We start from the raw sequence: 21,359 nt of genomic DNA, 5'->3' as shown, positions 1-21,359 counted from the left end.
TGCACTGAGAGCAGCGTGTCTGAAACTCAATAGGGAAAGGTTCTATTTCTCTAGCAAGTGCTTTAAAAAATGTAGGAATAAGCATTTTATCTTTTTTTCAACACACTTGACACGATCTGATAGCTCGAAGAGCTTGGAACTTCCTTTCATATGTGACGAAACTTTCATCATATGACTATATAAGATGATGTTTAATTTCTTACTTCGTGCAGATATTTTTAATAGGTGTTCTGTAATTTCAAAATAAAATACGTTCTTTTTATATTATTCATTTTTCTAATTGATTAGGGAAAAATAGTTTGTCATCATTGTCATATTTCCTTAGTCGTGTTTTTGCATCATCATGGGGAATTCTATATAGCCAATTACCACATCAGAAAGAATTCAAAAAAATGTTATAGAAAACCGGGAAAATCCAGCGAATAATTTCTCGTAATTTTTGTCACTACCATGGTTTAATTTCTCGGCAATATACGGAGGTTGATGCATCTCAATCGGAACAAATTGGAAGTTAATGTAACAAAATACATTCTTCAAGTGTCCCCCGCGGGATTCTTGTAAAATTGATTCAGATGCAAAGTTCTCCGCGGCCTAATGTGTATTTTACTAATTTTAGCGGCCCATATCGGTAATTTGTATATTTATGGGCCTTCATATATCCGGAATTCACTCATACACTATTATAACGCTCGGACACAAAAATTGCTTTTAGTTTCTTTAGATATAACTGAACATGAATGTGGGCGTATTCAAAACAAATTGGATTAAGTACTGCTTCTCTGACACATGCTACCTACCCAGCCGCCATCTTGGATTCAAGTTTTGGTTTTTCAAATGGGAATAGCTGTTATAACGAACATCGTCCAAGTCTTAGAGCTTGTATGGGAGATCTGGATTCGATTTCTGGTGGAAGTTTATTTGATTCGAGACCCCACGTTAAGCTAGGTACACACTAAAATTCTGGTACTGATTTTTCTGAATTTCCTTACTCAGTAAATTTTCCTTTATGCTTAGGTTTACAAACCGGCCTCCACCATTTCCAGTTGTCCAACGCTTTTTAATTAAAATATATATCTACACTTAGTTTTTTTTTTTTTTTTTTTTTTTTTTTTTTTTTTTTTTTTTACTGTAAACACTTCCTATGAGTCAAAACTTCCTGCACTTGGAATGCAATAAAACATTAGCCCCAAACAATAATTATGCTCTAATGATATCTTTCATAGTGAAGTAAACATACCGGGTGTATCAAAAGTTCGAGGCCACAGGCCAATTCTATTATGAATATGGATACGAAAAAATGCAACGAGAGGAAAATTGTTGGAAATAGCGGCTTTCTAACTAAAATAGTGGAATTTTTCAAATCATACCTGCTGTTTGGGCTCCACATTGGTAAGGTGCTCTATGTTTAATGAAAAAAAAGTAAAGTTGCCAATTCAGCAGGCTGTCTCTTGGACCCTTATTATACGAATACAGTATTGTTGGGAAATGGATATTAGGTATTCTAGGTTCCCTCACCCAACGGAGTCCACGTTCCCCGTATCATTTTTGTGTCCTTACGCTCCGTTCTAACAGCCTACTGAACTGGAATCATTACTTTTTTCATGTAACATAAAGTGCCTCATCAGTATGAGCTCAAACGGCTGGTACAGCGGTGGACACTTCTAAATGGTACACCTTAGCCGTAAATCTCCATGCTCTAATGTCCACCGGTGTACAATTGAAAAAAAATCCACCATTTTAGATTGGAAACCACCTACAAGGTCCATTCAGTAAATAACCGGGAAAGTTGTATAAAAAATACAAAAGTTTAACAATGTTTGTGCTTCTTCATTATTTCTTGGTGGTCTCACGGGATGCTGGGAATCAATGAAACACGTTGGCGGCACCCTTGCAGGTTTGCACCAACGTGGAGCAGCGGAGTGTAATTTGATTTCTGTTGGCCGAAGGGTTGAAACCAATCGAAATTCACCGTCGGATGGTAGTGCAATATGGTGAAAGTTGTTTGAGTCAAACACAAATGTATGAGTGAGTAGGTGCGTTAAGCTCCCTACACTCATCCATGCGCTTTTCTTTCATTTCTGATGTTAAATGTTTTGGAACCTACATTGCACACATTTTGTTGAACATCAGTACGTCATGAATAATATGGCGGGCTGATCCGTCACTAATGTTCATCTCGAACAACTTTCACCATATTGCAGTACCATCCGACAGTGAATTTCGATTGGTTTCAACCCTTCAGCTAACAGAAATCTAATAAAACTCCGCTGGTCCACATTGGTGCAAACCTGTAAGTCCCGCCATCTTCTTTCATTGATTCCCAGCATTCCGTTCGCGAGGCACGCATGCCAGGCCCATCTGATAATAGTTCTAGAACACCACCAAAAATAACAAAGTACAAACATTGTCGATGTTTTGTATTTTTTATACAACTTGTTATTTATTGAATGGACCTTGTATTTTTAATTTTCCTCTACTCGTACCGGAATTGGTTTACTGACACATCCGGTATATCATAATTTGGCCTATCCTTTTATCTACAAACAACAACCGTATATTTTTTGTTTGTGCCATTTGAATTTATTTCATTTGTCCTTCTTTTGAAAAAGTTTTAACGATCTTTCGGCGCTCCTCAACCTTCTTAATTTCTAGGCTTTTTTCTTTTCTTTTTTGAATGTCTTGATCCTTTGAAGCGTTTCTCATATCTTCTGTGGGCAGCTTTAAAACTCTTTTTGTCAATATAGCAACTTCCTTGCTTTCGGCATATTTTGAAGCGCTTCCCTGACTTTCAAAGTCAGTGTGAACCCTGTTAAAACTTGAAACAGATAATCTAGATGAACAACAGTTGTCTGGAGAGCGTGCTACAAACTTCAAATACTTTACAGAATTATCATATAGATGGCATTAGTGTAAAATGAAATGAAATCTGTTTAACGTCCCACGATTATGCCGGTTAGGCTAAAGGAGACGCTGATGATGAGAAATGAATGAAATGGTGGAATGAAGAACGTGGGAGGAAACGGGAGAACCCCGAGAAAACCCACGAGCACGGTGTTTGTCCACCACAAAGTCCACACAGCTCGAGTTGCGATCAAACTAGGGACACCAAGCACCGAAGATAGCATTAGTGTAAAATCAAAATAACCAACTAATTGGAGATATGGACTGGGAAAACAACTTAATTGCAAATAATGCATTAGTAGATTTACTTACACCTATTAATATTTCCTACTGATGAAACTTGAGAGTTGTCTCGATATTTTTTAAAAGCATATTTACGAAAATTAAAATAATAATAAATTCTCAGAATATTTCTAATTGAGAAGTATAGTTAGGTTGACATTATCATCATCTATATGGCAATTCGGCTTGGACATTGGTGCCCAAATATTCGCTATGTGCTTGAACAGAATGTCATCGATGGGATTGCTAACTGTAAGATGAATGTGTGACCAGGAGGGACTGCGCAGTTAAAGGAAACTGGACAGAAAACGTGGTGCGTTGTTGTCTGGAAATGTTTTGAGAAGTTCCGAGTGGAAAATTTGACTTCAGCGATGTCCTACATTCTGTTCGCCCCTTCTATTTTGACGAGTACTATTTGAACAACTTCATCCATCGTGATTCACATCAAAGCTCCCAGGAATTGGCCACGGAGATAGGCAGTGCACAGGCAAGTGTTGTGCGTCACCTTCAACGCATGAGATACGTTCAAAACTGGGTTATTCACTCAGTGCAAACAAGGACCAGCGTGCTGCCATCTGTCGTTCTTTGCTTACCCGCCATCGCAAATCCTATCGCCATCATTAGTAGTTTTTCTCACGTTTTGTTACCCGAAGACGAGAAATGGTACTTGTACGTGCACTTCAAGCAGAGAAAGGAATATATCAGCCCACACAGAAAGGCAACATCACGTCCTGAACACGATTTGCATCCCAAGAAGACAATGTTGTGTCTTGCGGAACATGAAAGAAATTATCCACAATGAACTCTTAGCCCATAATTGTACCATCACTTCTGTAATATACTGTAATAAACTCCAACTAACGCTTGAAGAAGAAAAGGCTGAATAAACGCCAAGGCATCATCATCAGCATGGACAACACTAGGGAAATGCAGCATACATGATAATCATTGCCATTCAATAACGTCAATAGGAGATTCCTACTCGTTCGGCGTATTCCTCAGATGTGGCTCCTACAGATTACGATCTTTTCTAGTCTTGTCGAATGCACTCCGTGATACATCCTTTGAAAACGATGAGCAGCTGAAAACTTCGAGTTTTTTTCCGTAACGATATCCTACAATTACCTGAACGTTGGGAACAACTTCTTCGTAACTAGTTGAAAGATGTCACATGACTATCGTGACAGAGTCCTTTGTAACACCTGAGTTTTCTCTAGGCAAATTCAAAGTACGCCAACGCCACTACACTGATAGATTTCCGATTCAAAATTTTCGAACTGGACTCCGTGCTGCGAACTGTACGTAAAAATAACTGGTTTTAGTTAAAACTTTTAGGTGGTCACCTTAAGAGGTTCAAAGAGGTCGAAATTCTATCGACATATTGATTTTACGACACACGCAATATTAGACGCTAACGGAATTAAAAAATAGCTGCCCATAGGTGCTCTTGCAAAATTTATGCGTGTGTTTCCCAATAGATGTCAATGATACCAATCTGTAAGTTATTAGTAATTTGACACTATAGCAATAATAAATACATATGTTATTTTGTTATATTGCAGTTTACTTCATAATCATTTCAAATGTTGAAATTCTGCAGTGGTGGATCTAGTCTGGGGCCGGGGTGTCTAGACTCCCAGTATTTGAGTAACAGAAATAATTTACGCTATTATTTATATATTTTTGAAATGTTTTAGTAAACTCGTGATATCCTATCAGTTAGGGTTCTGGTCCCCCCTCTCCCCCATGTTTTTTCCTTCTAGATCCGCTACTGAAATTCTAATTTCATAGTCGTTATCAGTGACCTCAAACATATGGTGAAACTAGTTTTCAGATATTTGGAGAATTTTTAAAAATGCCTGTTCACCACATTGGATCCGCCATTTTGAATTTTTGGTGTGTGTCCTCGTAATCATCATCAGCTACCTCACCTATATATTCATAATATCATGTAAATTGACCAACGTTTTCATATTTTGACCAGCTCTTTGGGATTTCAGCCCACTGTGAGCCGGAAGGAAATCAAAACATTAGATGGCGTCGGGTAGAACTTTCAGACAACAAAAATGTTTCAAATTTTGAACCTTAGCACATATTTAGATTATTGATGGGGTGATAATTTCTGTACCGTGTTCAATAAAGAAAACAAAAGATGCATATACATATCCTATATTCCGGCTTCCGTATACTTACAACAATTATATATATATTCATTTTTCTAAAGCGCTATAATGTAACACTTTTTATTTGAAAGCCAATAACATAATGAATCTCAAGAACATATTTTGGGAAATTTCTTTTCTGATATAACGTCGTGCTTCAGAAGAACACAAAAGCATTTCTGTACACAATCATATAGAAGATATACATATATATCAGGGATCAGTATAAACTACAACGGGGAACAATAGAAAGTACTTATATATATAATCTTATTACATACGTATAAAATCTACTAATACAAAGAAAAATACCAAGACATTCACATCATTCTTCCAGATAAATATGTACAGTTCATTCTTAAGTTATGTTTTACAGCAATTTTCAGTACAGTAACTTAAAATTTGAAATAAAAACAATTCGCTCTTGTTTTCTATACTTAAATAATGGTTTTGGAAAGGCATAAAGGATATTAAGCATCGTAACATTTTTTCACTTATTCTCTCCTTACATTTACAGCAAACTAAAAACATTTTATTTAGATACCTTTGGATATTTATTGTTTAGGGTTGTCACAAAACGTTCCAAAATTTCTACTTTTTCCTTTCAAGAAAATAATTATTTTCTTTCCTGATTTACAGGAATGCATTTCATTTATCAATTCAAACAGTAATAGATCCCACGTATGAAAATGATAAATTCTGATGATCTAATTTTATTATACATAGTTTTATTTTTATATTTTAAATACTACGAAATTAGTTTTATCATGGTTAAAATTACAACATGGCGTCTATCAAAATTTACCTTATCCTCAATGTAATTATTATTCAACTATGTACCACGTAATTCCGCCGCCGATATATACGAGGCACGTCCACAAAATAAGGGTACTAGGGCCCTCGCGGATAGAGGGAATTTGTTATTGCTATGTTGGTCACGTTGCCGTGTAGGTTAGTACCTATCCTTTCCAGCGAGCCCAATCACGCATCAGTACGTCCAAAACTGTGGCCACAGTAACGTCTCCTGTGAAAGATGTCGGTAAAATCTGCCACCAAGTGCGAGATTCGCAACGTTATCCGTTATCTCGTTGTGAAGGGAAAATGGTCTGAAGTTTTTAACGAGATCAAATCAGTTTATAGCGAAGGACCTACGAATCGTACGAGTGTGTTTAAGTGGTGTCGTGAATTTGAAAACGGTCGCAGTGATGTGCACAATGAGCAAAGAAGTGGAAGACCATCGATGGTTCACCTCCCTGAAGATGCACATGGGTGAAAAAAATTTTTTCAACTGACGAGGAAGTGAAGGTAGATATAAAGAATTGGGCAAAAGTGGTGGCGACAGACTTTTTCACCAAGGCATAAAAAAATTAATCCGTCTCTTAGTGCATCGAGAGGAATGACACTAATGGAAAAGTAGTTCACATATGTACAGATGTAAGCATATACATGTTACAAAAATCTAGTAACTTATTTTCTCGACGTGCCTCTTGATACTTGTACTTCCAAATGTTGGGAGATGAAACCACGGCTCAACCGAAATTATGTCCTTTAAACCACAGATGGACCAACGCGTATCACCTATGAAAGAGAATACAGTGTACATAGGGAGGTCACGGATAGTATTACTCATACCGAACACACGTATCAAAAGTAACTTCTTCCTACTGAATGGAAAGGTCCCTGAGAAAGAAAAAAACTGTTCTTAATCAGCTAAGTTTGGCAAAATATTAACCCTCTTTTTTGGAACGGAAGATCACAAGATGAAAGTCACAAAATTATGAAAACACGTAAAGTTTAAAAAGCGTTCCAGTGAAATTAACGGAAGCAGTTCTCCTCCCGAAGTAAGAATTAGTACATTACGTGTCATTCCAAGCAACATTCGTCCCGAAACAAAATGCGATATTAAATTTAGAGATCATAAGAGACAGAAGACTACATATATATCTACTATGAAAAAGTGTAAGACATTCGGGCGTGTAATTTTCAGCTGCGGAATAGGACCTGATAACTTAGTTCTGTCATATGATCATGACACATTCCTTAGTTAAAAATACCGTACCAAATAATCTTATTTCATCATCATTCCTACGTTCTAGGGTGCTATCAGTTCGTAGGGATCGTAGATAAAATTACCAGAAATTATTATTATTATTTTCCTTGAAGGGATGAGGAGGACTGGGTACTAAAGAACTTCGAACATATCAAGTGAAAGACTAAGGACACTGCTTATTTATTTGCTCAGTGATTTAATTTATCGAAACAATTATTGTGGTTGCCTATTTGCAGGCCCACTTCAAAAACCGATTGGAACCTAGAAGTTTTACTGCATTAACTTGTTCCAATGAAGTAAATCACTGTGCCACTAGATACGCAAATTCCTTACTTTTCATTTACGCAAGAATGCGTACAGTACGAACAGTTGGTATTCGAAGGCATGATGATATATATATGATATACGATTATACTCTTACGAAGAAAAGGCCGTATGTTCGAAGTGCGACGATTTTAAGTTGGACCATGATTCACTATTTAATTTATTCTTCACGTAGACCTCGCACAAAAAGTTTGAAACATGTTCTAGTGAAGTGAGCCAAACTTAATGAGAATTCTCTAGTAATTCAGAAATTAGAATTTTTAATTTTCCTTGATTTTGCACGCATGTGACAACCCTGTTCTTAAAAGTTCAGTGTAAAAAAACATTTTTCTGTATTTTTTCTTATAATGTAACCCAGGTACACTAATATTTCTTTGATGTTTTACCTGTTTGAGTGCATTTTGGCAATTATTCGTCAATGAAAACATACTCAACCAGGCATCCTTGATTCAATACACACCGACAAACAGCTTTCAATTCATAATATAAAGTTTTTGATCGACACAAATACATATATACCATTGTACAGAAAGCAGTGAATTGCATGAGCTTGACTAGATTATGTCAGAAGGAATATACATCCACACTTTTTTCTTCATGATTAGATTATTTTTACACCTCAAAACCTCAACAAATGTCAATACTAGAAGAATCCACGCCTTTTCTATTTTAAAAGTTACAATATTTTTTTCTTTCTTTTTCTAGTTTTAAGCCTTCCTATCAAGTTTCCTTTACCAAACAGACTCAATTTGTCCACTTTAAAGACTATATAGCTATCGCAAAAACACTGTATCAACTCAAAATGAAACTTGTGTAATATATATAATAAATAGTATTTCTTATATCATGATCATCTACCTCGAATTTAAATTGGGACAGTTGCCATCAAAATACATAAACATAACATACATTAGCTATCGTCAACAACTTCGGAGAACCGAATGAAGCGCAATTAGCCTATTCAATTCTGAAGTTATTTACAAAAAATATATGTACGACAATGTATTTCTGTTGAAGATTCTACAGTGAGTGTTAAAGTTACATCTTCCTTATTTCTATGAAATCTTCCCTACGGACGAGAACACAAGACTTCGGATATCTAGAAACTCTACACGCTTATTGCAAAAATGGGCATACATTCCCCTCTTACATGACGCTTCTCTTGAAACCTATATTATATATATATATATATATATATATATCGTCGCATGAGAACCAGAGGAACGTAACTCCATTTTCGTAGGTTTACCGGCCAGAGAACAAAAATTTTATTTTGTCAGAAAGTTGTGTTTTTAATAAGATGGTAATTGAGCTACATTACAACAGATAATCGACAAGGAGAACAGATGGCGTTACGTTCCATTTACACCAAGTGGGGGTTTCAAAATTATGTCCAAACATGAAGAACAAGAAAACTGCATTTTTGGAGTTACGCTCCTCTGGTTCTCATGCGACGATATATGTTGCATATTACACAGCTACCACACAATATCAGAGGGAATTATCAGCTGTACTCTCCGTTAAAACATTGTAGGAAAATTATACTGTCTTATTCTCTTTTGTAATCAAATCTTTTCAAATAGCATACGTCAACATCACAGCGCGTGTAGACGGGCATATATGAAGAAAAAAAAAATATGGGAAGGTTTGGTAATTTTCTTGTTTTCTCGCATTTGCCGCAATTGCTATAATTGAAAAAAAATAAAATAAAAATAAATAAAAGAAAATTCAATTCTGACAACAGATTTACACGAAAATGGAATGGAATGAAATCTTGATAAGTTTTACGTCCCTTGGTTATGCCGACTAGGCTAAAGCAGACGGTAATGATAAGAAATGAATGAAATGAAGAAAGTGGGAGGAAACCCAAGCACCAGGGTGAACGCTCTACCACCATTTGAAAACATTATGGTCAGTGCAATTCAGGGACTTTACGATAATTACGAACCTTCACAGTGGTAGAAAAGAAAAAGCGTTAAATTCTTTGCTTAACGTACAAGACATTCCATCATCTAGGAAATGAGTCTCAATACGTCTCACTTCGTTGAATCGGAAAATTAAGTCGCCTTCCTATAGTAACGTCACAAGGAAACAAGCTTTAGCAATTTAAGCGGAAGAAAACGTCAGACTATAGAAATAAGAAGAGAGGACCCGTGGACACGGCTGTTAAAAATGATGGTTTAAGATTTGTAGAGAAGTGATTATCGAACTGCTCCGACTATGAAGATAGTGTTGAGTACAAAACATCATATTTGACTATAATGATTTCGAAGAAGCTGTCGGGATGATGAGTAACATTAGTTTCTCCGATACTATCTATTGGGTTACACTGAATTTGCATGATTTGTTGTCTACAAAAATATCTAGAAACTGTTCTCTCTTTCTTAAACTGTAGGAGTTACGGCAGGAGACTGCAAAAAAATGATGAAACGAATCTCACTTTTATTCCGGATATTTTCTAATATCTTCCGATCTGTACGTTCTGATATTGCGATTCATGTCATTTGAAAGATTATTTGACTACGAACACATAAATTCACTACATTTACATAATCATAGTCGGGGCTGTAACTGAAATATTTTCCGTAATTTTCTTAACGTGGTTAACATTTTAAGTGTGATGTGATCACCACTCCGTTAATCGAAAACGCGACCACGTAAAAAAACACATCTTCAAGGATGGTTACTGTTGCTACATTCACACAAAACCCGTTGAAAAACAAAATAACTGTTATTTTTTTTATATACTATTATAAAATGTGCATCATAACATATATGTGCTTCCTTTCGTCATAGTGAACTTTGTTTGCGCAATTTAAAAAAAATAGCAAAATAATCACCAACAAAATATAATAGACCATGTTGATTACGTTCATGTCATGATATATATATTCCGCTTGTCAGTGAAAACTTTTCGTTAGATTCAGTTATTTATGCATATTTAATTTAATTTCCATTGAGCCCCGGGTTCAAATCCTGCTCCCGCCAAGTGAACTTTGTGGTGGACAAACACCGTGTGCGTGGGTTTTCTCGGGGTTCTCCCATTTCCTCCCCCTTTCTTCATTCCACCATTTCATTGATTTCTCATAATCACCGTCTCCTTTAGCCCAACCGGCATAACCGTGGGAGGTAAAACTCAAAGATTTCATTTCATTTCAATTTCCATTGATCCATGTATGTTTATATATATATATCTGTTTATGTGTATGTTTATATATATATATGTCTCTTATGATAACAACATGAACGTAATCAACACGGCCTATCATATTTTGTTGGTGATCATATATATATATATAAAATTTTAAACATCTTCCCAGCTTGGATCACCTAGCTCCACTCACGGTTTCATTTAAAGAAATAACAATTGTAATATTGTGCAATCACGTTCAAAATAAATGTAATTTATTATTTGCTTGTTTAAAAAAATCTTGTAATATTTGAAATTTAAAAGTTACACAACAAAGAAACGTTCTTACATTATACTCCTGAAAACCTTATGATAACATTTTAAAATTATTGATTTACCAAGAAGTTAATGAACCGTACGTAAGCGAAAACCAATACCTGACAACATACATGGCCAGTAACTTGAAAACGAATTAATTTCAGTATTAAATTTTGTGTGCGTAACGCAAAACTATATACTAAAATTTGGTCTATTTTTTTTTAGATCAACGGGCATCTAACGAATATAATAAGGGAGCACGCATAATTTGCTGGCAGCTGCACCAACAAACAATATATTGTATGTGCTATTTTTAATGTGATTCTAGAGCATAATCTGGTTAGAGAGAGAGAGAAAAAAAAATATTTCTTCCGCAACGCACTGAACGTTATGGGCTAGGAAGACGTACATTCTCTTGAGTCGATTTGTACACTTATATTATTCAAGTGATGCTTACTTATTGTCTTTAACAGGGAAGTATTCTAGTAACAATATAAAATTGTATCCAAACTGATTTACTTCGAAGTTATTGACGAAAGAAGCTGTAATCACAAGAACTGTCGCAGCCACTGGTACAGGTGGCTCCAAAAGTGAATTACATTTAACCCTTATCCGGCAAGACATTTTTGTAACGTAAACGGGTAACCGGGGCGTGTGAGGCCCAGTATATATTTTAAGTGCAGAACACTCAAAATTCAATGTCTGTTGCCGCATACTGTTCCGACTAAAGGTTACAATAGTCACATGTTCAATATATCATTATGTGGCAATTTAATCTAATATTTGACAGGAATTTCACTAAAGTTATACGGGGCCTCCTAGGTCCCGGTTGCCCGGTTACGTCAGGAAAAGATTTTCAAATTAAATTTAAAAAAAACATTAGCTTTACCAACTCGATATGTTCATGATTTTAACTTCGACGAAAGATAGAAGAATTCAGTATTTTGTGTCTTCGAAATATGTATGGTTATTGAGAAATTTTAGAAAAATGAAGCTACTGGGCCTGGGAGGCCCCGGTTGCCCGGATAAGGGTTAAAGAATGAAAGAAGAAAAGTATTTTGCTTTGAGGAAACGCCTCGAAAAAGGTGTGTGACAAAACAGCCATTACTGGAGTCGTTTACAATAATGAGAATACGGTACGAGAAGACAGTATGAATGTATAAAGAAATCAATAAAAGGATAATAGCAACAATTAAAAATCATTCAAACAATTGAAAAAAAAAAATAGCAATAAAATTTTATCTTCAGGAAAACGAGTTTGAAAGCCTGGTGTGACAATATTCGCTATATAATATTTCTATCAACATCATTTACAAACTCACGTTTCATTATCTTGTATTTCAAAAAAAAGTATGGTTATTTACGTTTTCTGAAAGTGCACTACGTGACGTACTATAAATAAATTAACAACATGGTGAAAAAGGATGCATTTGAATTTCCTTAAGAGCCTGACACTACAAATAATATCAAATTTACTATTTTTTCTTTTGCTTGTTTTTCATAAGTGAAAGGAGACAATGAAATGCAACTTACCATATTCATAGATAATGTGTATTCTACAACAGAAAATATGAACCTGATGAATTTTCAGTGTTGCTTTCTATAAAAATTACAGTGTTGTCGGAGTAACATTTCCCCCAAAATCTAAGTTAACGCAGAGATTAGAGGAACGAACTCAACTACATTTGATTACGTATCAGGTTGTTTTGGTATCCTGTGAACTCCTTTTTAAATAACATTATTATTTAATTTTAATAATTATATGTTAAAACTATTTTGTTTATTACGTACTAAAAACAACTATTATTTAAAAAGCAGTTTATAGGATTACAAGACAACATAATAGGTAATAAAATGCAGTTGAGTTTGTTCCTCTAGTCTCTGCCTTAACTTAAACTTTGGGGGAAATTTTATTATGGCAACACTGTAATTTCTATGGATAGCAACACTGAAAAATCTTCAGGTTCATATTTTCTGTTGTAGAATTAACATTATCTATGATTACGGTAAGTTGCATTTCATTATCTCCTTTCATTTATATATATAAAGTAAAAGAAAAAATAGTAAATTTTGTATTGTTTTTAGTATGTCAGGCTTTTAAGTACCACACACACATAAAAAAAGATTAACTAATAAATACAGTACGAATTTACTTTTAAAAACTATGTCTTTCATGATGTCGTTATGAAATTATCATGTATGTAGTCATGAAGTACGTAGTATTCACTAATATTATTTTCTGCATATAAAAATTTTACTTTCAACTCGGTAACATGTGTTTTCAACTATGTGTATCAGTTTCCGTAACAGTCTCTGTAAAATTATTACAAATAATCATTTTCTTGCATATCCTACAGGATCGTATTTTTACAGAAAATGCTCTCGCTTATCTTTAACAAGCAGTTTCTTGAAACTTCATTCAATCTTCGAAACAGATCACCTGCAAACACTAGTAATACATTGTTTTTACATGTTTTAAAAAAACAAAAGAATACTTTTAAAAAATTATCTTCATAGTAAGTTATTTCTTACAGAAAAAACTAAACTAAAACATCCTACTATGCTTGAATCTGTGAATATTATATTTCATTTTGTGTATCTTAAACCTTTACTAACAGCAGAACGCAATGCGAAATAAAATAAAAAAGTGATTTTTAACTACTTCCGAGAAACACTCAACACTCTGTGGCACTTCAACCATCAATAATGGTTAATATTGAATACGATACTATACTATCAGTCATTTATTCTTAAATATAAGAGAGAATATGTGAAAATCCCGTCACTGACATATAGTTTCAATGAATTTTAGTTATTTGAAGTGACTGACATACACTACCAACCCATTACTCCTCCTTGTATTGATTACATGTATCAATGAACAATATACATATATCTTTTGGACTTTTCATATTAGGTATCTACATATATTTATAAAAATTTTCGAATAATAAAACAAAGCACTTTTAATATATATTTATAAAAAAAACTTTTTGAGATTCTCTGCTTTCATTATCATCGGACATAATGATGTTTGATTCTGTTTTGAGTATTTACCAAGGAACGTCTCTCCGGATAACGTTCTACAGAAAAAAGTATACATTCATCAGACATCACAAGAATGGAAGAAAGAAACGCCTGCGTCTCTAGCATAATCTTTTACAGGGTTATCACGATAAGTTTGTTTGAACGTTCAATAAATATTAGCAAGCTAATGGAATAATGATAAATAATTTGGTTTAACTTAACGATAAATGGTAGTAGTCGATCTAAAACTTTTTAACTTAAAAAACCTACAACACACTAGGAATTCATTATCGAATTTTTCCTCATAAAACTGATTTAATGCGAGCAATTTTTAATAATTTTTTATAAATCATTTTGATACAAATGGCAAGATTTCTTGCCAGAATTTGTGGTTAATCAACTTATTTATTTAAACTTATTAAGTGGTGACACTAAAATAACCTCAGTCACCAGTAAATCTATTGACGATATAGGAACAGATACTGCAACTACACATATAGTTTTCTTTATTTTAGGGATCAGTATAAAGTAAAAATTTATTTGAAAAATGGTGGACTGAATTAAAAATATACTTAAGAAATGACAAAACTGAAATCCATAATCATATTACAAACAGTTTTTCATTGTAAAACCTTAGTTTACTGACTTCACATGTAAATCTCTTACTCCGGGCCGATTTACAGCAAAATACAGTTATTTCTCAATTGCCGTACACGAAGCACAAATATTGCCTTAGATATGCTAAAGACCATTACACGCAAAAAAAGACGTAGAATCAGAATGTATATTCAATATACTGCAAGGTATTCACATGTAGTTACTTTGTACGCCACAGGTTAACTTTAAATATATTACCGATAGGAATAGCTTCCTTGTTCCAATGGCGTATATCTGTTCCAATAATGAAATAACTTTTCGAATAAGAAAACTGTGTTTGGGACTATGGACATCTGTGGAATTTATTTTCAAACGAGAGTATTTCTAATTACATTAATAAATAATAATAATAATAAAATAAGAAAAAATGGATGTTTCATTTTGATAGAAACTACTAATTTTACATTGTGAATTCCATCAAAAAAATTACAGTTTGCATGAACCCTGTTGCATAATCCTACAAAGCTCATCCCAAAGATTCAGAAGCCGTTAAATAGTGAATTAAAAAACTCCTCATTTGTGAAGTACCTATACAATATAGGGCAAATTAAGTTACTCAATATATCGTATTACTTACATACGCCGCAATTAGTTTTTGTTTAATCAAGGATTCGCATTTATATTTCCAATAATAAGGAAATAAGTTAAAGAAGAGAATGAAGGGACGGCATTTAAAATGTTGTACATTAAGAATTAATTTTAGTTCAAATCCGACTCGAGGTTTTAAATGAAAGCACAGAATCTCCAAAATACAGAACGACGTACCCAGAATGGGAGCATGCAAATTAAAATACAAGATACTTCCACGATTTTGCTGGAAACTACGCATGAAAACGCAAAGTAAAACATTCCAAACTCTCAAGATAAGTAAAGCAGGGGTGCCCACAAGGGGGGCTATGACGCAAACTGCGTCATTGAAATATTGGGAGGGGGGTAAAAATCTATATAAATATGTTTGAGGGGGTGTAAAAATTAATCGAAAAGATTTTTTTTTTTTTCATGGAAGAACACCTATGGATAGACAATTGCGGGGGGTGCGTCATGGACATAAGGGGGGGCACCACTGAGTAAAGGAAGATAAATGAGAAAGAATTGTAAAATGTTCAGCAACAGTTAATAAAGTAGTAATTTTTTAATTGTTAAGTAGGGACACGTAGCGCGGAATATCGAGAAGTATAACAGAATTTAAAAGACAGCAAAAAAGCAAAATGAGAACTGTTTGGGTAAGGCTTTAATAACTTTGAAAGAAAAGTAAAAGTAACAGCACGGACTATACCGATAAATCACGTAACAATTATAGTCACCATTGTAAGATTACATGCTTTATCAACTTACCACTCACATGAAATTCCTACGATTATAGCTAACTGAGCAGACGGAAGATTAATTCACAATTTCCCCTGAGGTTAACACAAGTGCTTACCAAGAAATTATAGGAAGATTCATGGTCTGAAATTACAAACACTAAAAAAATACGTATCGGTATGTACACTAATGTCCAAAATTATTGTTGCATACGTATGTTGTTGTAGGAATATAATTTGATAACAAATTCGCCCGGTATTTCTTATAATGTTAGTATATGTATAATCGGCAAAGGCATGTATGTGGCAAATCTCATGTCAAAAAAGCAGTAAATAAGAACAATAAAACGAAAATAAAACTTTCTTGTCCATTTAGCAACACTTTGTTTTACTCATTCTAATTTTCATATTTATAAGTCTTTACCTATGAAATTTACCACAAATATACATTTCCCGATTATACACATAGTATAAGTATTAAAAATACCCCGCAAAATCATTATCTAATTATATTCTTACAAGAAGATAGTTATAGATATGCGACAATAATTTTGGACATGAGGGTACCTTTTGCTTAATAGGAATTTCGAGTGAGTGGTAAGTCGAAAAAACACGTAATCTTAAGTGTTCTTCAACGGTGAACACAATTCTACAAGACAAGTTGTCCATTACATATGTCGTTACCAAAGAAGTTCTAGTGTGAAGTATAAAGAAGAGTTGTTCGAGTGCAAGGGATTTACATTGATAAGAGTTCAAACCTCATCAATCTTCAACTTGCTAAAGGAAAAATTTCAAAAGCCTTAAGTGGGGAAAAAAGTTAGTTTTCTGACCCACTGACGAAGATAACTGAGATTGTCGAAACAATTTAGTGTAGCAGAAGTGCATCTGGACGCAATATGTTTTATTTTTTTTTACGAATTCATGGACCCACTCGAACTACATAATCGAATTCACAATCCAAAATTTTTCAGTTACTCGGTCGCAAGTTTACAAAAATAACCTTCATTGATAGCACAACAATAAAAACCGCCCGATACGGGTCCGAAAAACGACTTTTTCGTGTGTTTTTTCTATTTATTTGAAAATTTTCTATATTTTCAATGTTTGATAACAAAATTTAAGGCTTTTTTCAGTTTTTTCATGGTATAAAAAATCTACGGCATATTCATGGTTTTCATGGTTAGATGGGCACCCTCTAATTACATAAATACATTTTGTCAAATCATATCCTTACGTAAATATTGCTAATCTCGCAAAAGCTTAAAAGCCTAAGTGGGTAGTATAGGAAATTGGTATTACCCTTCTCCTCCCACTACACGGCAATGATACAGATATTTTCTCCGAAATCCGTTGTTGCCGAGAAATTCGAGCTGTTTTGATAGTTCTCGGCCAGAATACGGGGTAAGTAAAAGCTGGTCTTCTTTGTCACTTGAGAAAAGAATGCAATGTCTTAAATGTTTTGGCGAAGGAAAAAGTAGCCTGGAACCTCGAATGGTTTGTATTGTTTTGTTATTTGACTCTTTCAGCAAAAAATCGTTTTTCTTACGTTGAGAAGCAATGAACCATATGCAGGCAGTTGGTCAGTGTCTATTTTCGGAGCATCTACCTTTCGTTGGCGAGGTGAAAAAGAGGAAAAAAACAAAATGGCCTCCCAAACCCACATGTGTAAGTCATTAATCTCAGTTAAAAAGGCACCAAAAAATAAAGGTTGCAAAATAAAGACAACATGACAACGAAGTGGTTACCAACAATCACCGTATTTGCCTAGTATGAAGTTGATTGACATACTGATTTATTACGGATTCAGGAACTAGTATTTACAGAGATATCAGACCATATGAATGTGAGATCGCCCTAATAATGAGCGACGGGATCTGATATTTAAAATCAAGTTATTCTTCGGGTTTGTGTCTGAAATAATGTAACATTACAAGGCCTGAACCCATGAACACATGCATGGAAAACGAGCGCGCTTGGCATGGGAATCCTAGCTCTTAGCTTTAAAGAGAACTGTGGACGTGATCAACTTAACTTTTTAATTAACTTTCTTTTCACTCAATATTCCTTCTTCCTATTTTTCTGTTTTCTTAACTCAATATGATCCTTCCTTTTATTTGCATTTGTATGTAGTCTCCAGCAAGATAATGTCATATCTTATATTTTAGTTTCAAGATATACATACATGTAACGATTTTTTTCTAATATACACACTTACATATTTATCTTACAGAACTCAACCTATCTAACATAAAACACTTAGTTTTATGTTGACTGACAAACACACGTCAGCCACTCGGGAAAAGGTAGTTTACGTTACCTTTATAATAAGACATATATGTCAAAAACCAATCAATTGTCATTATGTCAATAATTACATCTCAACATAGTTTACACAACATATGGTGAAACAGTGACTTTAACGCTAAATGTAGCTGCTCCACGCATGAGACAAAATATATGCCATTATTTCACACACTCGGGATTCATTTCCACAGCACACTGTCTATAAATCTAAATTCAAGCGTACACACACACATACAAACATAGCATGGACATAAACAGTAGTCCCAAATTCCGCAGCCAACACTGTATGTCAAAAAAACACCTATATAAATGCATTTGTTGCTACTGGCAGAGATTGCATAAGATTACGTTCATCCCTAACTAGTTGTAGAAATATATATGTGTATACGAATTAAATACAGGTGCCCACACTTCCAAAATTCCCTCTCATTCGTCCAAATACTGATCTGAATAAACATCTCATTCTACTGGTAACTCAAGTATTCTCAATGGGCACATTTAGCGAATAGTATGTCACATGTATTAACATAACAGTAGGATATTTTGTACTTAGTATACAACACACTGTGTAATACAAATCGTACATATATATTTATATATAAAAAGACATAATTCATTCTCACACATCCTTCCTCAAATTGTGACGAATCTAAATTAGGTTCCGTTCAATCCTCTCAGAGAAATCTACTACTCTCGAGGCAGTGTCATAATAAAAGCATATGTACCTAGAACCCTCCTACCACTTACAATACTCAGTCTTCGGTTTAAATATTTAAATATCCGACCAAACATGATCGGGTCTGGTTTCACTCCATGCGAATCCTTCGATATTTTCTCTGAGGTGGAGAAGTGAAATCGTCATCTGATTCCATATGCTGATCGTATGCATAAGCTGGAAGCCACTTCTCTAACAGCTGGTTAAAGAATTCTTCAAGTGTTTTGGCATCGTGGTAGATCTGACTCTCCTTCTACAAATTAAATAAGTGTTATAGTTATTTAAAATAAAATAAAAAAATAAAAAAAACTATGTCGTAAAATTACTAAAACATGTAAAGTTAACAGCATATCTTAGGAACAAATAGGTCACTTTGAATGCATATTATAAGTGAAAATAGAAGGAATAAATTGATTTTCCATTATCATACTCCTTAAAGACATCAGGGCTCAAAAAGATCATGATTTTTCACCCCACGAAAATATTTAAAAAAAAATCAATTTTGCTGACTTGTATAAAATTTAAACAATTTTTTAAAATTTAAATCAATATATATTTAGTAAGACTATTCATGGCTTTGGATTAATTGTTTTAACAAAAGAGACATTGACCAAAGCTTAAAACTTTATTTTAAATTATAATTTGTAACTGTTTCGGATATCTAGCATATCCTTCTTCAGACACGATCGAAATTAATGAAAATACAGACATATATATAAATGTTGTTATAACAGAGTTTAAATTCTTTAACCGTCATATATATAGTCATTGTTATAAAAAAATTTTAAATTCTTTTAATAGTCATATATAGAGTCATTGTTGTACTTTTTTATTTTTATTTATTTATTTATTTTTCTTATTTATCGAGGCCTTCAGCCAATCCTATAAGTCTTCGTGTTCACTTTCCAATTAATCACTTCCTTCATTTTCGGTTCTTATAAGGGCCTTTTATTTTTATTTTTATTTTTTATTTTTTATTTTTTTTTTTTTTCTATGTTATTCAAACTTCCTTGCCATGATTCATTAATTGGTAAGCCCCCTGTTATCCGAAACAGTTACAAATTATAATTTAAAATAAAGTAAAGTTTTAAGCTTTGGTCAGTCTCTCTTTTGTTAAAACAATATATATTTCTTTTTAAAGGGAATCAAAGTGTCTTTTCTTAATTGATAAACTATGGGGTTCTCACTTTCTTTAATTATGTGTGCTAAACTTAAGAATTTTATCATAAGCTGACTGCTCTCTTGAAAGATTGGTCTCTATCATTAATATTGTTTTCATTGTTTTCTTAACACGTTCTGGTGTCATAACCTGTGATATAATAGACCGAATACAGGATCAGAAATCCAATAGTTTTCAAGTTCTGAAATACTATAATACTAAGATGGTAAGAACTCTTCCCAGGGACATTACAAAATCAAGTATTGGACGGGAAGTATATATCTCACGGCAAGACTTCGAGCTACTTCAAAACAACACTGGTAATTTTATCTCCTGGTGTAACACATGCTTCCTAAAAGTTAATCTCGATAAGAGTAAATCCATAACATTTTCCCTAAACAGGGTGTCTATCGGTCACGAAAGTCACGAATGTCATGAAAAGTCACAAAATCAGAAAACGGTCATGAAAGTCACGAAATTTAGCTTTTGGGTCATGATTTTTTTTTTTTTTTAAACTGTACAAATGTAAGTACAGATTGGAAAATTTTGTTCTATTAAACGTCAAAATTCACCACCAAAAATATCTATGGTGGGCTTTAGACGCTACCAAATCGCAAGCAAAGTACGTTTCTATCGCATGGATGAAAATTCGGCCTAATTCGCACGCAAATTCGCTCTTAAAAATGTTAGGAAATTTTATGATTTGGTAAAGAAAAGGTCACGAAAAAGTCACGAAATTTCATTTTGGAATTTTAGTAGACACCCTGCTAAAGGAAAATATTGTACACACTTCATACAGCATAAATGGTTTTGCTCATTACGAAAGTCAATAGTCATAAGAATCTCGCAGTTACTTTTGACACAAAACTAACTTTCACAGACCATCTAAACACTATCACTAAGCATTTGATGCGTCTTCTAGGACTTCTGTATAGATTATGGTACCTCTCTTTAGCAACGTTCTACACGGCAATAATTTGTCCTAAATTGGAATATTGTTCACCTGTTCAACTCAGGTCCGAAACG

The 21,359-nt window shown here is 33.9% G+C and overlaps 1 protein-coding gene across 4 annotated transcripts in view; it reads right to left on the bottom strand.

Annotated features, from left to right (window-relative positions):
• Positions 1-5,336: 5,336 nt before the first annotated feature.
• bon (tripartite motif-containing protein bonus) overlaps positions 5,337-21,359 on the bottom strand; it is a 115,980-nt gene continuing 99,957 nt past the window's right edge. For all 4 annotated transcript variants that reach the window (XM_081739151.1, XM_081739152.1, XM_081739149.1 and 1 more), the window contains one exon: positions 5,337-19,427. In XM_081739151.1, coding sequence (XP_081595277.1) covers positions 19,266-19,427 — 162 coding nt within the window. In that variant the 3' untranslated portion in view covers positions 5,337-19,265. The remainder of the gene's footprint in view (positions 19,428-21,359) is intronic.

The sequence above is a fragment of the Thermobia domestica genome, chromosome 14 (genome assembly GCF_964235325.1).
Source record: "Thermobia domestica chromosome 14, izTheDome1.hap1.1, whole genome shotgun sequence".
Classification (NCBI taxonomy): Eukaryota; Metazoa; Arthropoda; class Insecta; order Zygentoma; family Lepismatidae; genus Thermobia; species Thermobia domestica.
Note: the sequence above shows the minus strand (reverse complement) of the source record. Positions and strands in the feature narration are given on the sequence as shown.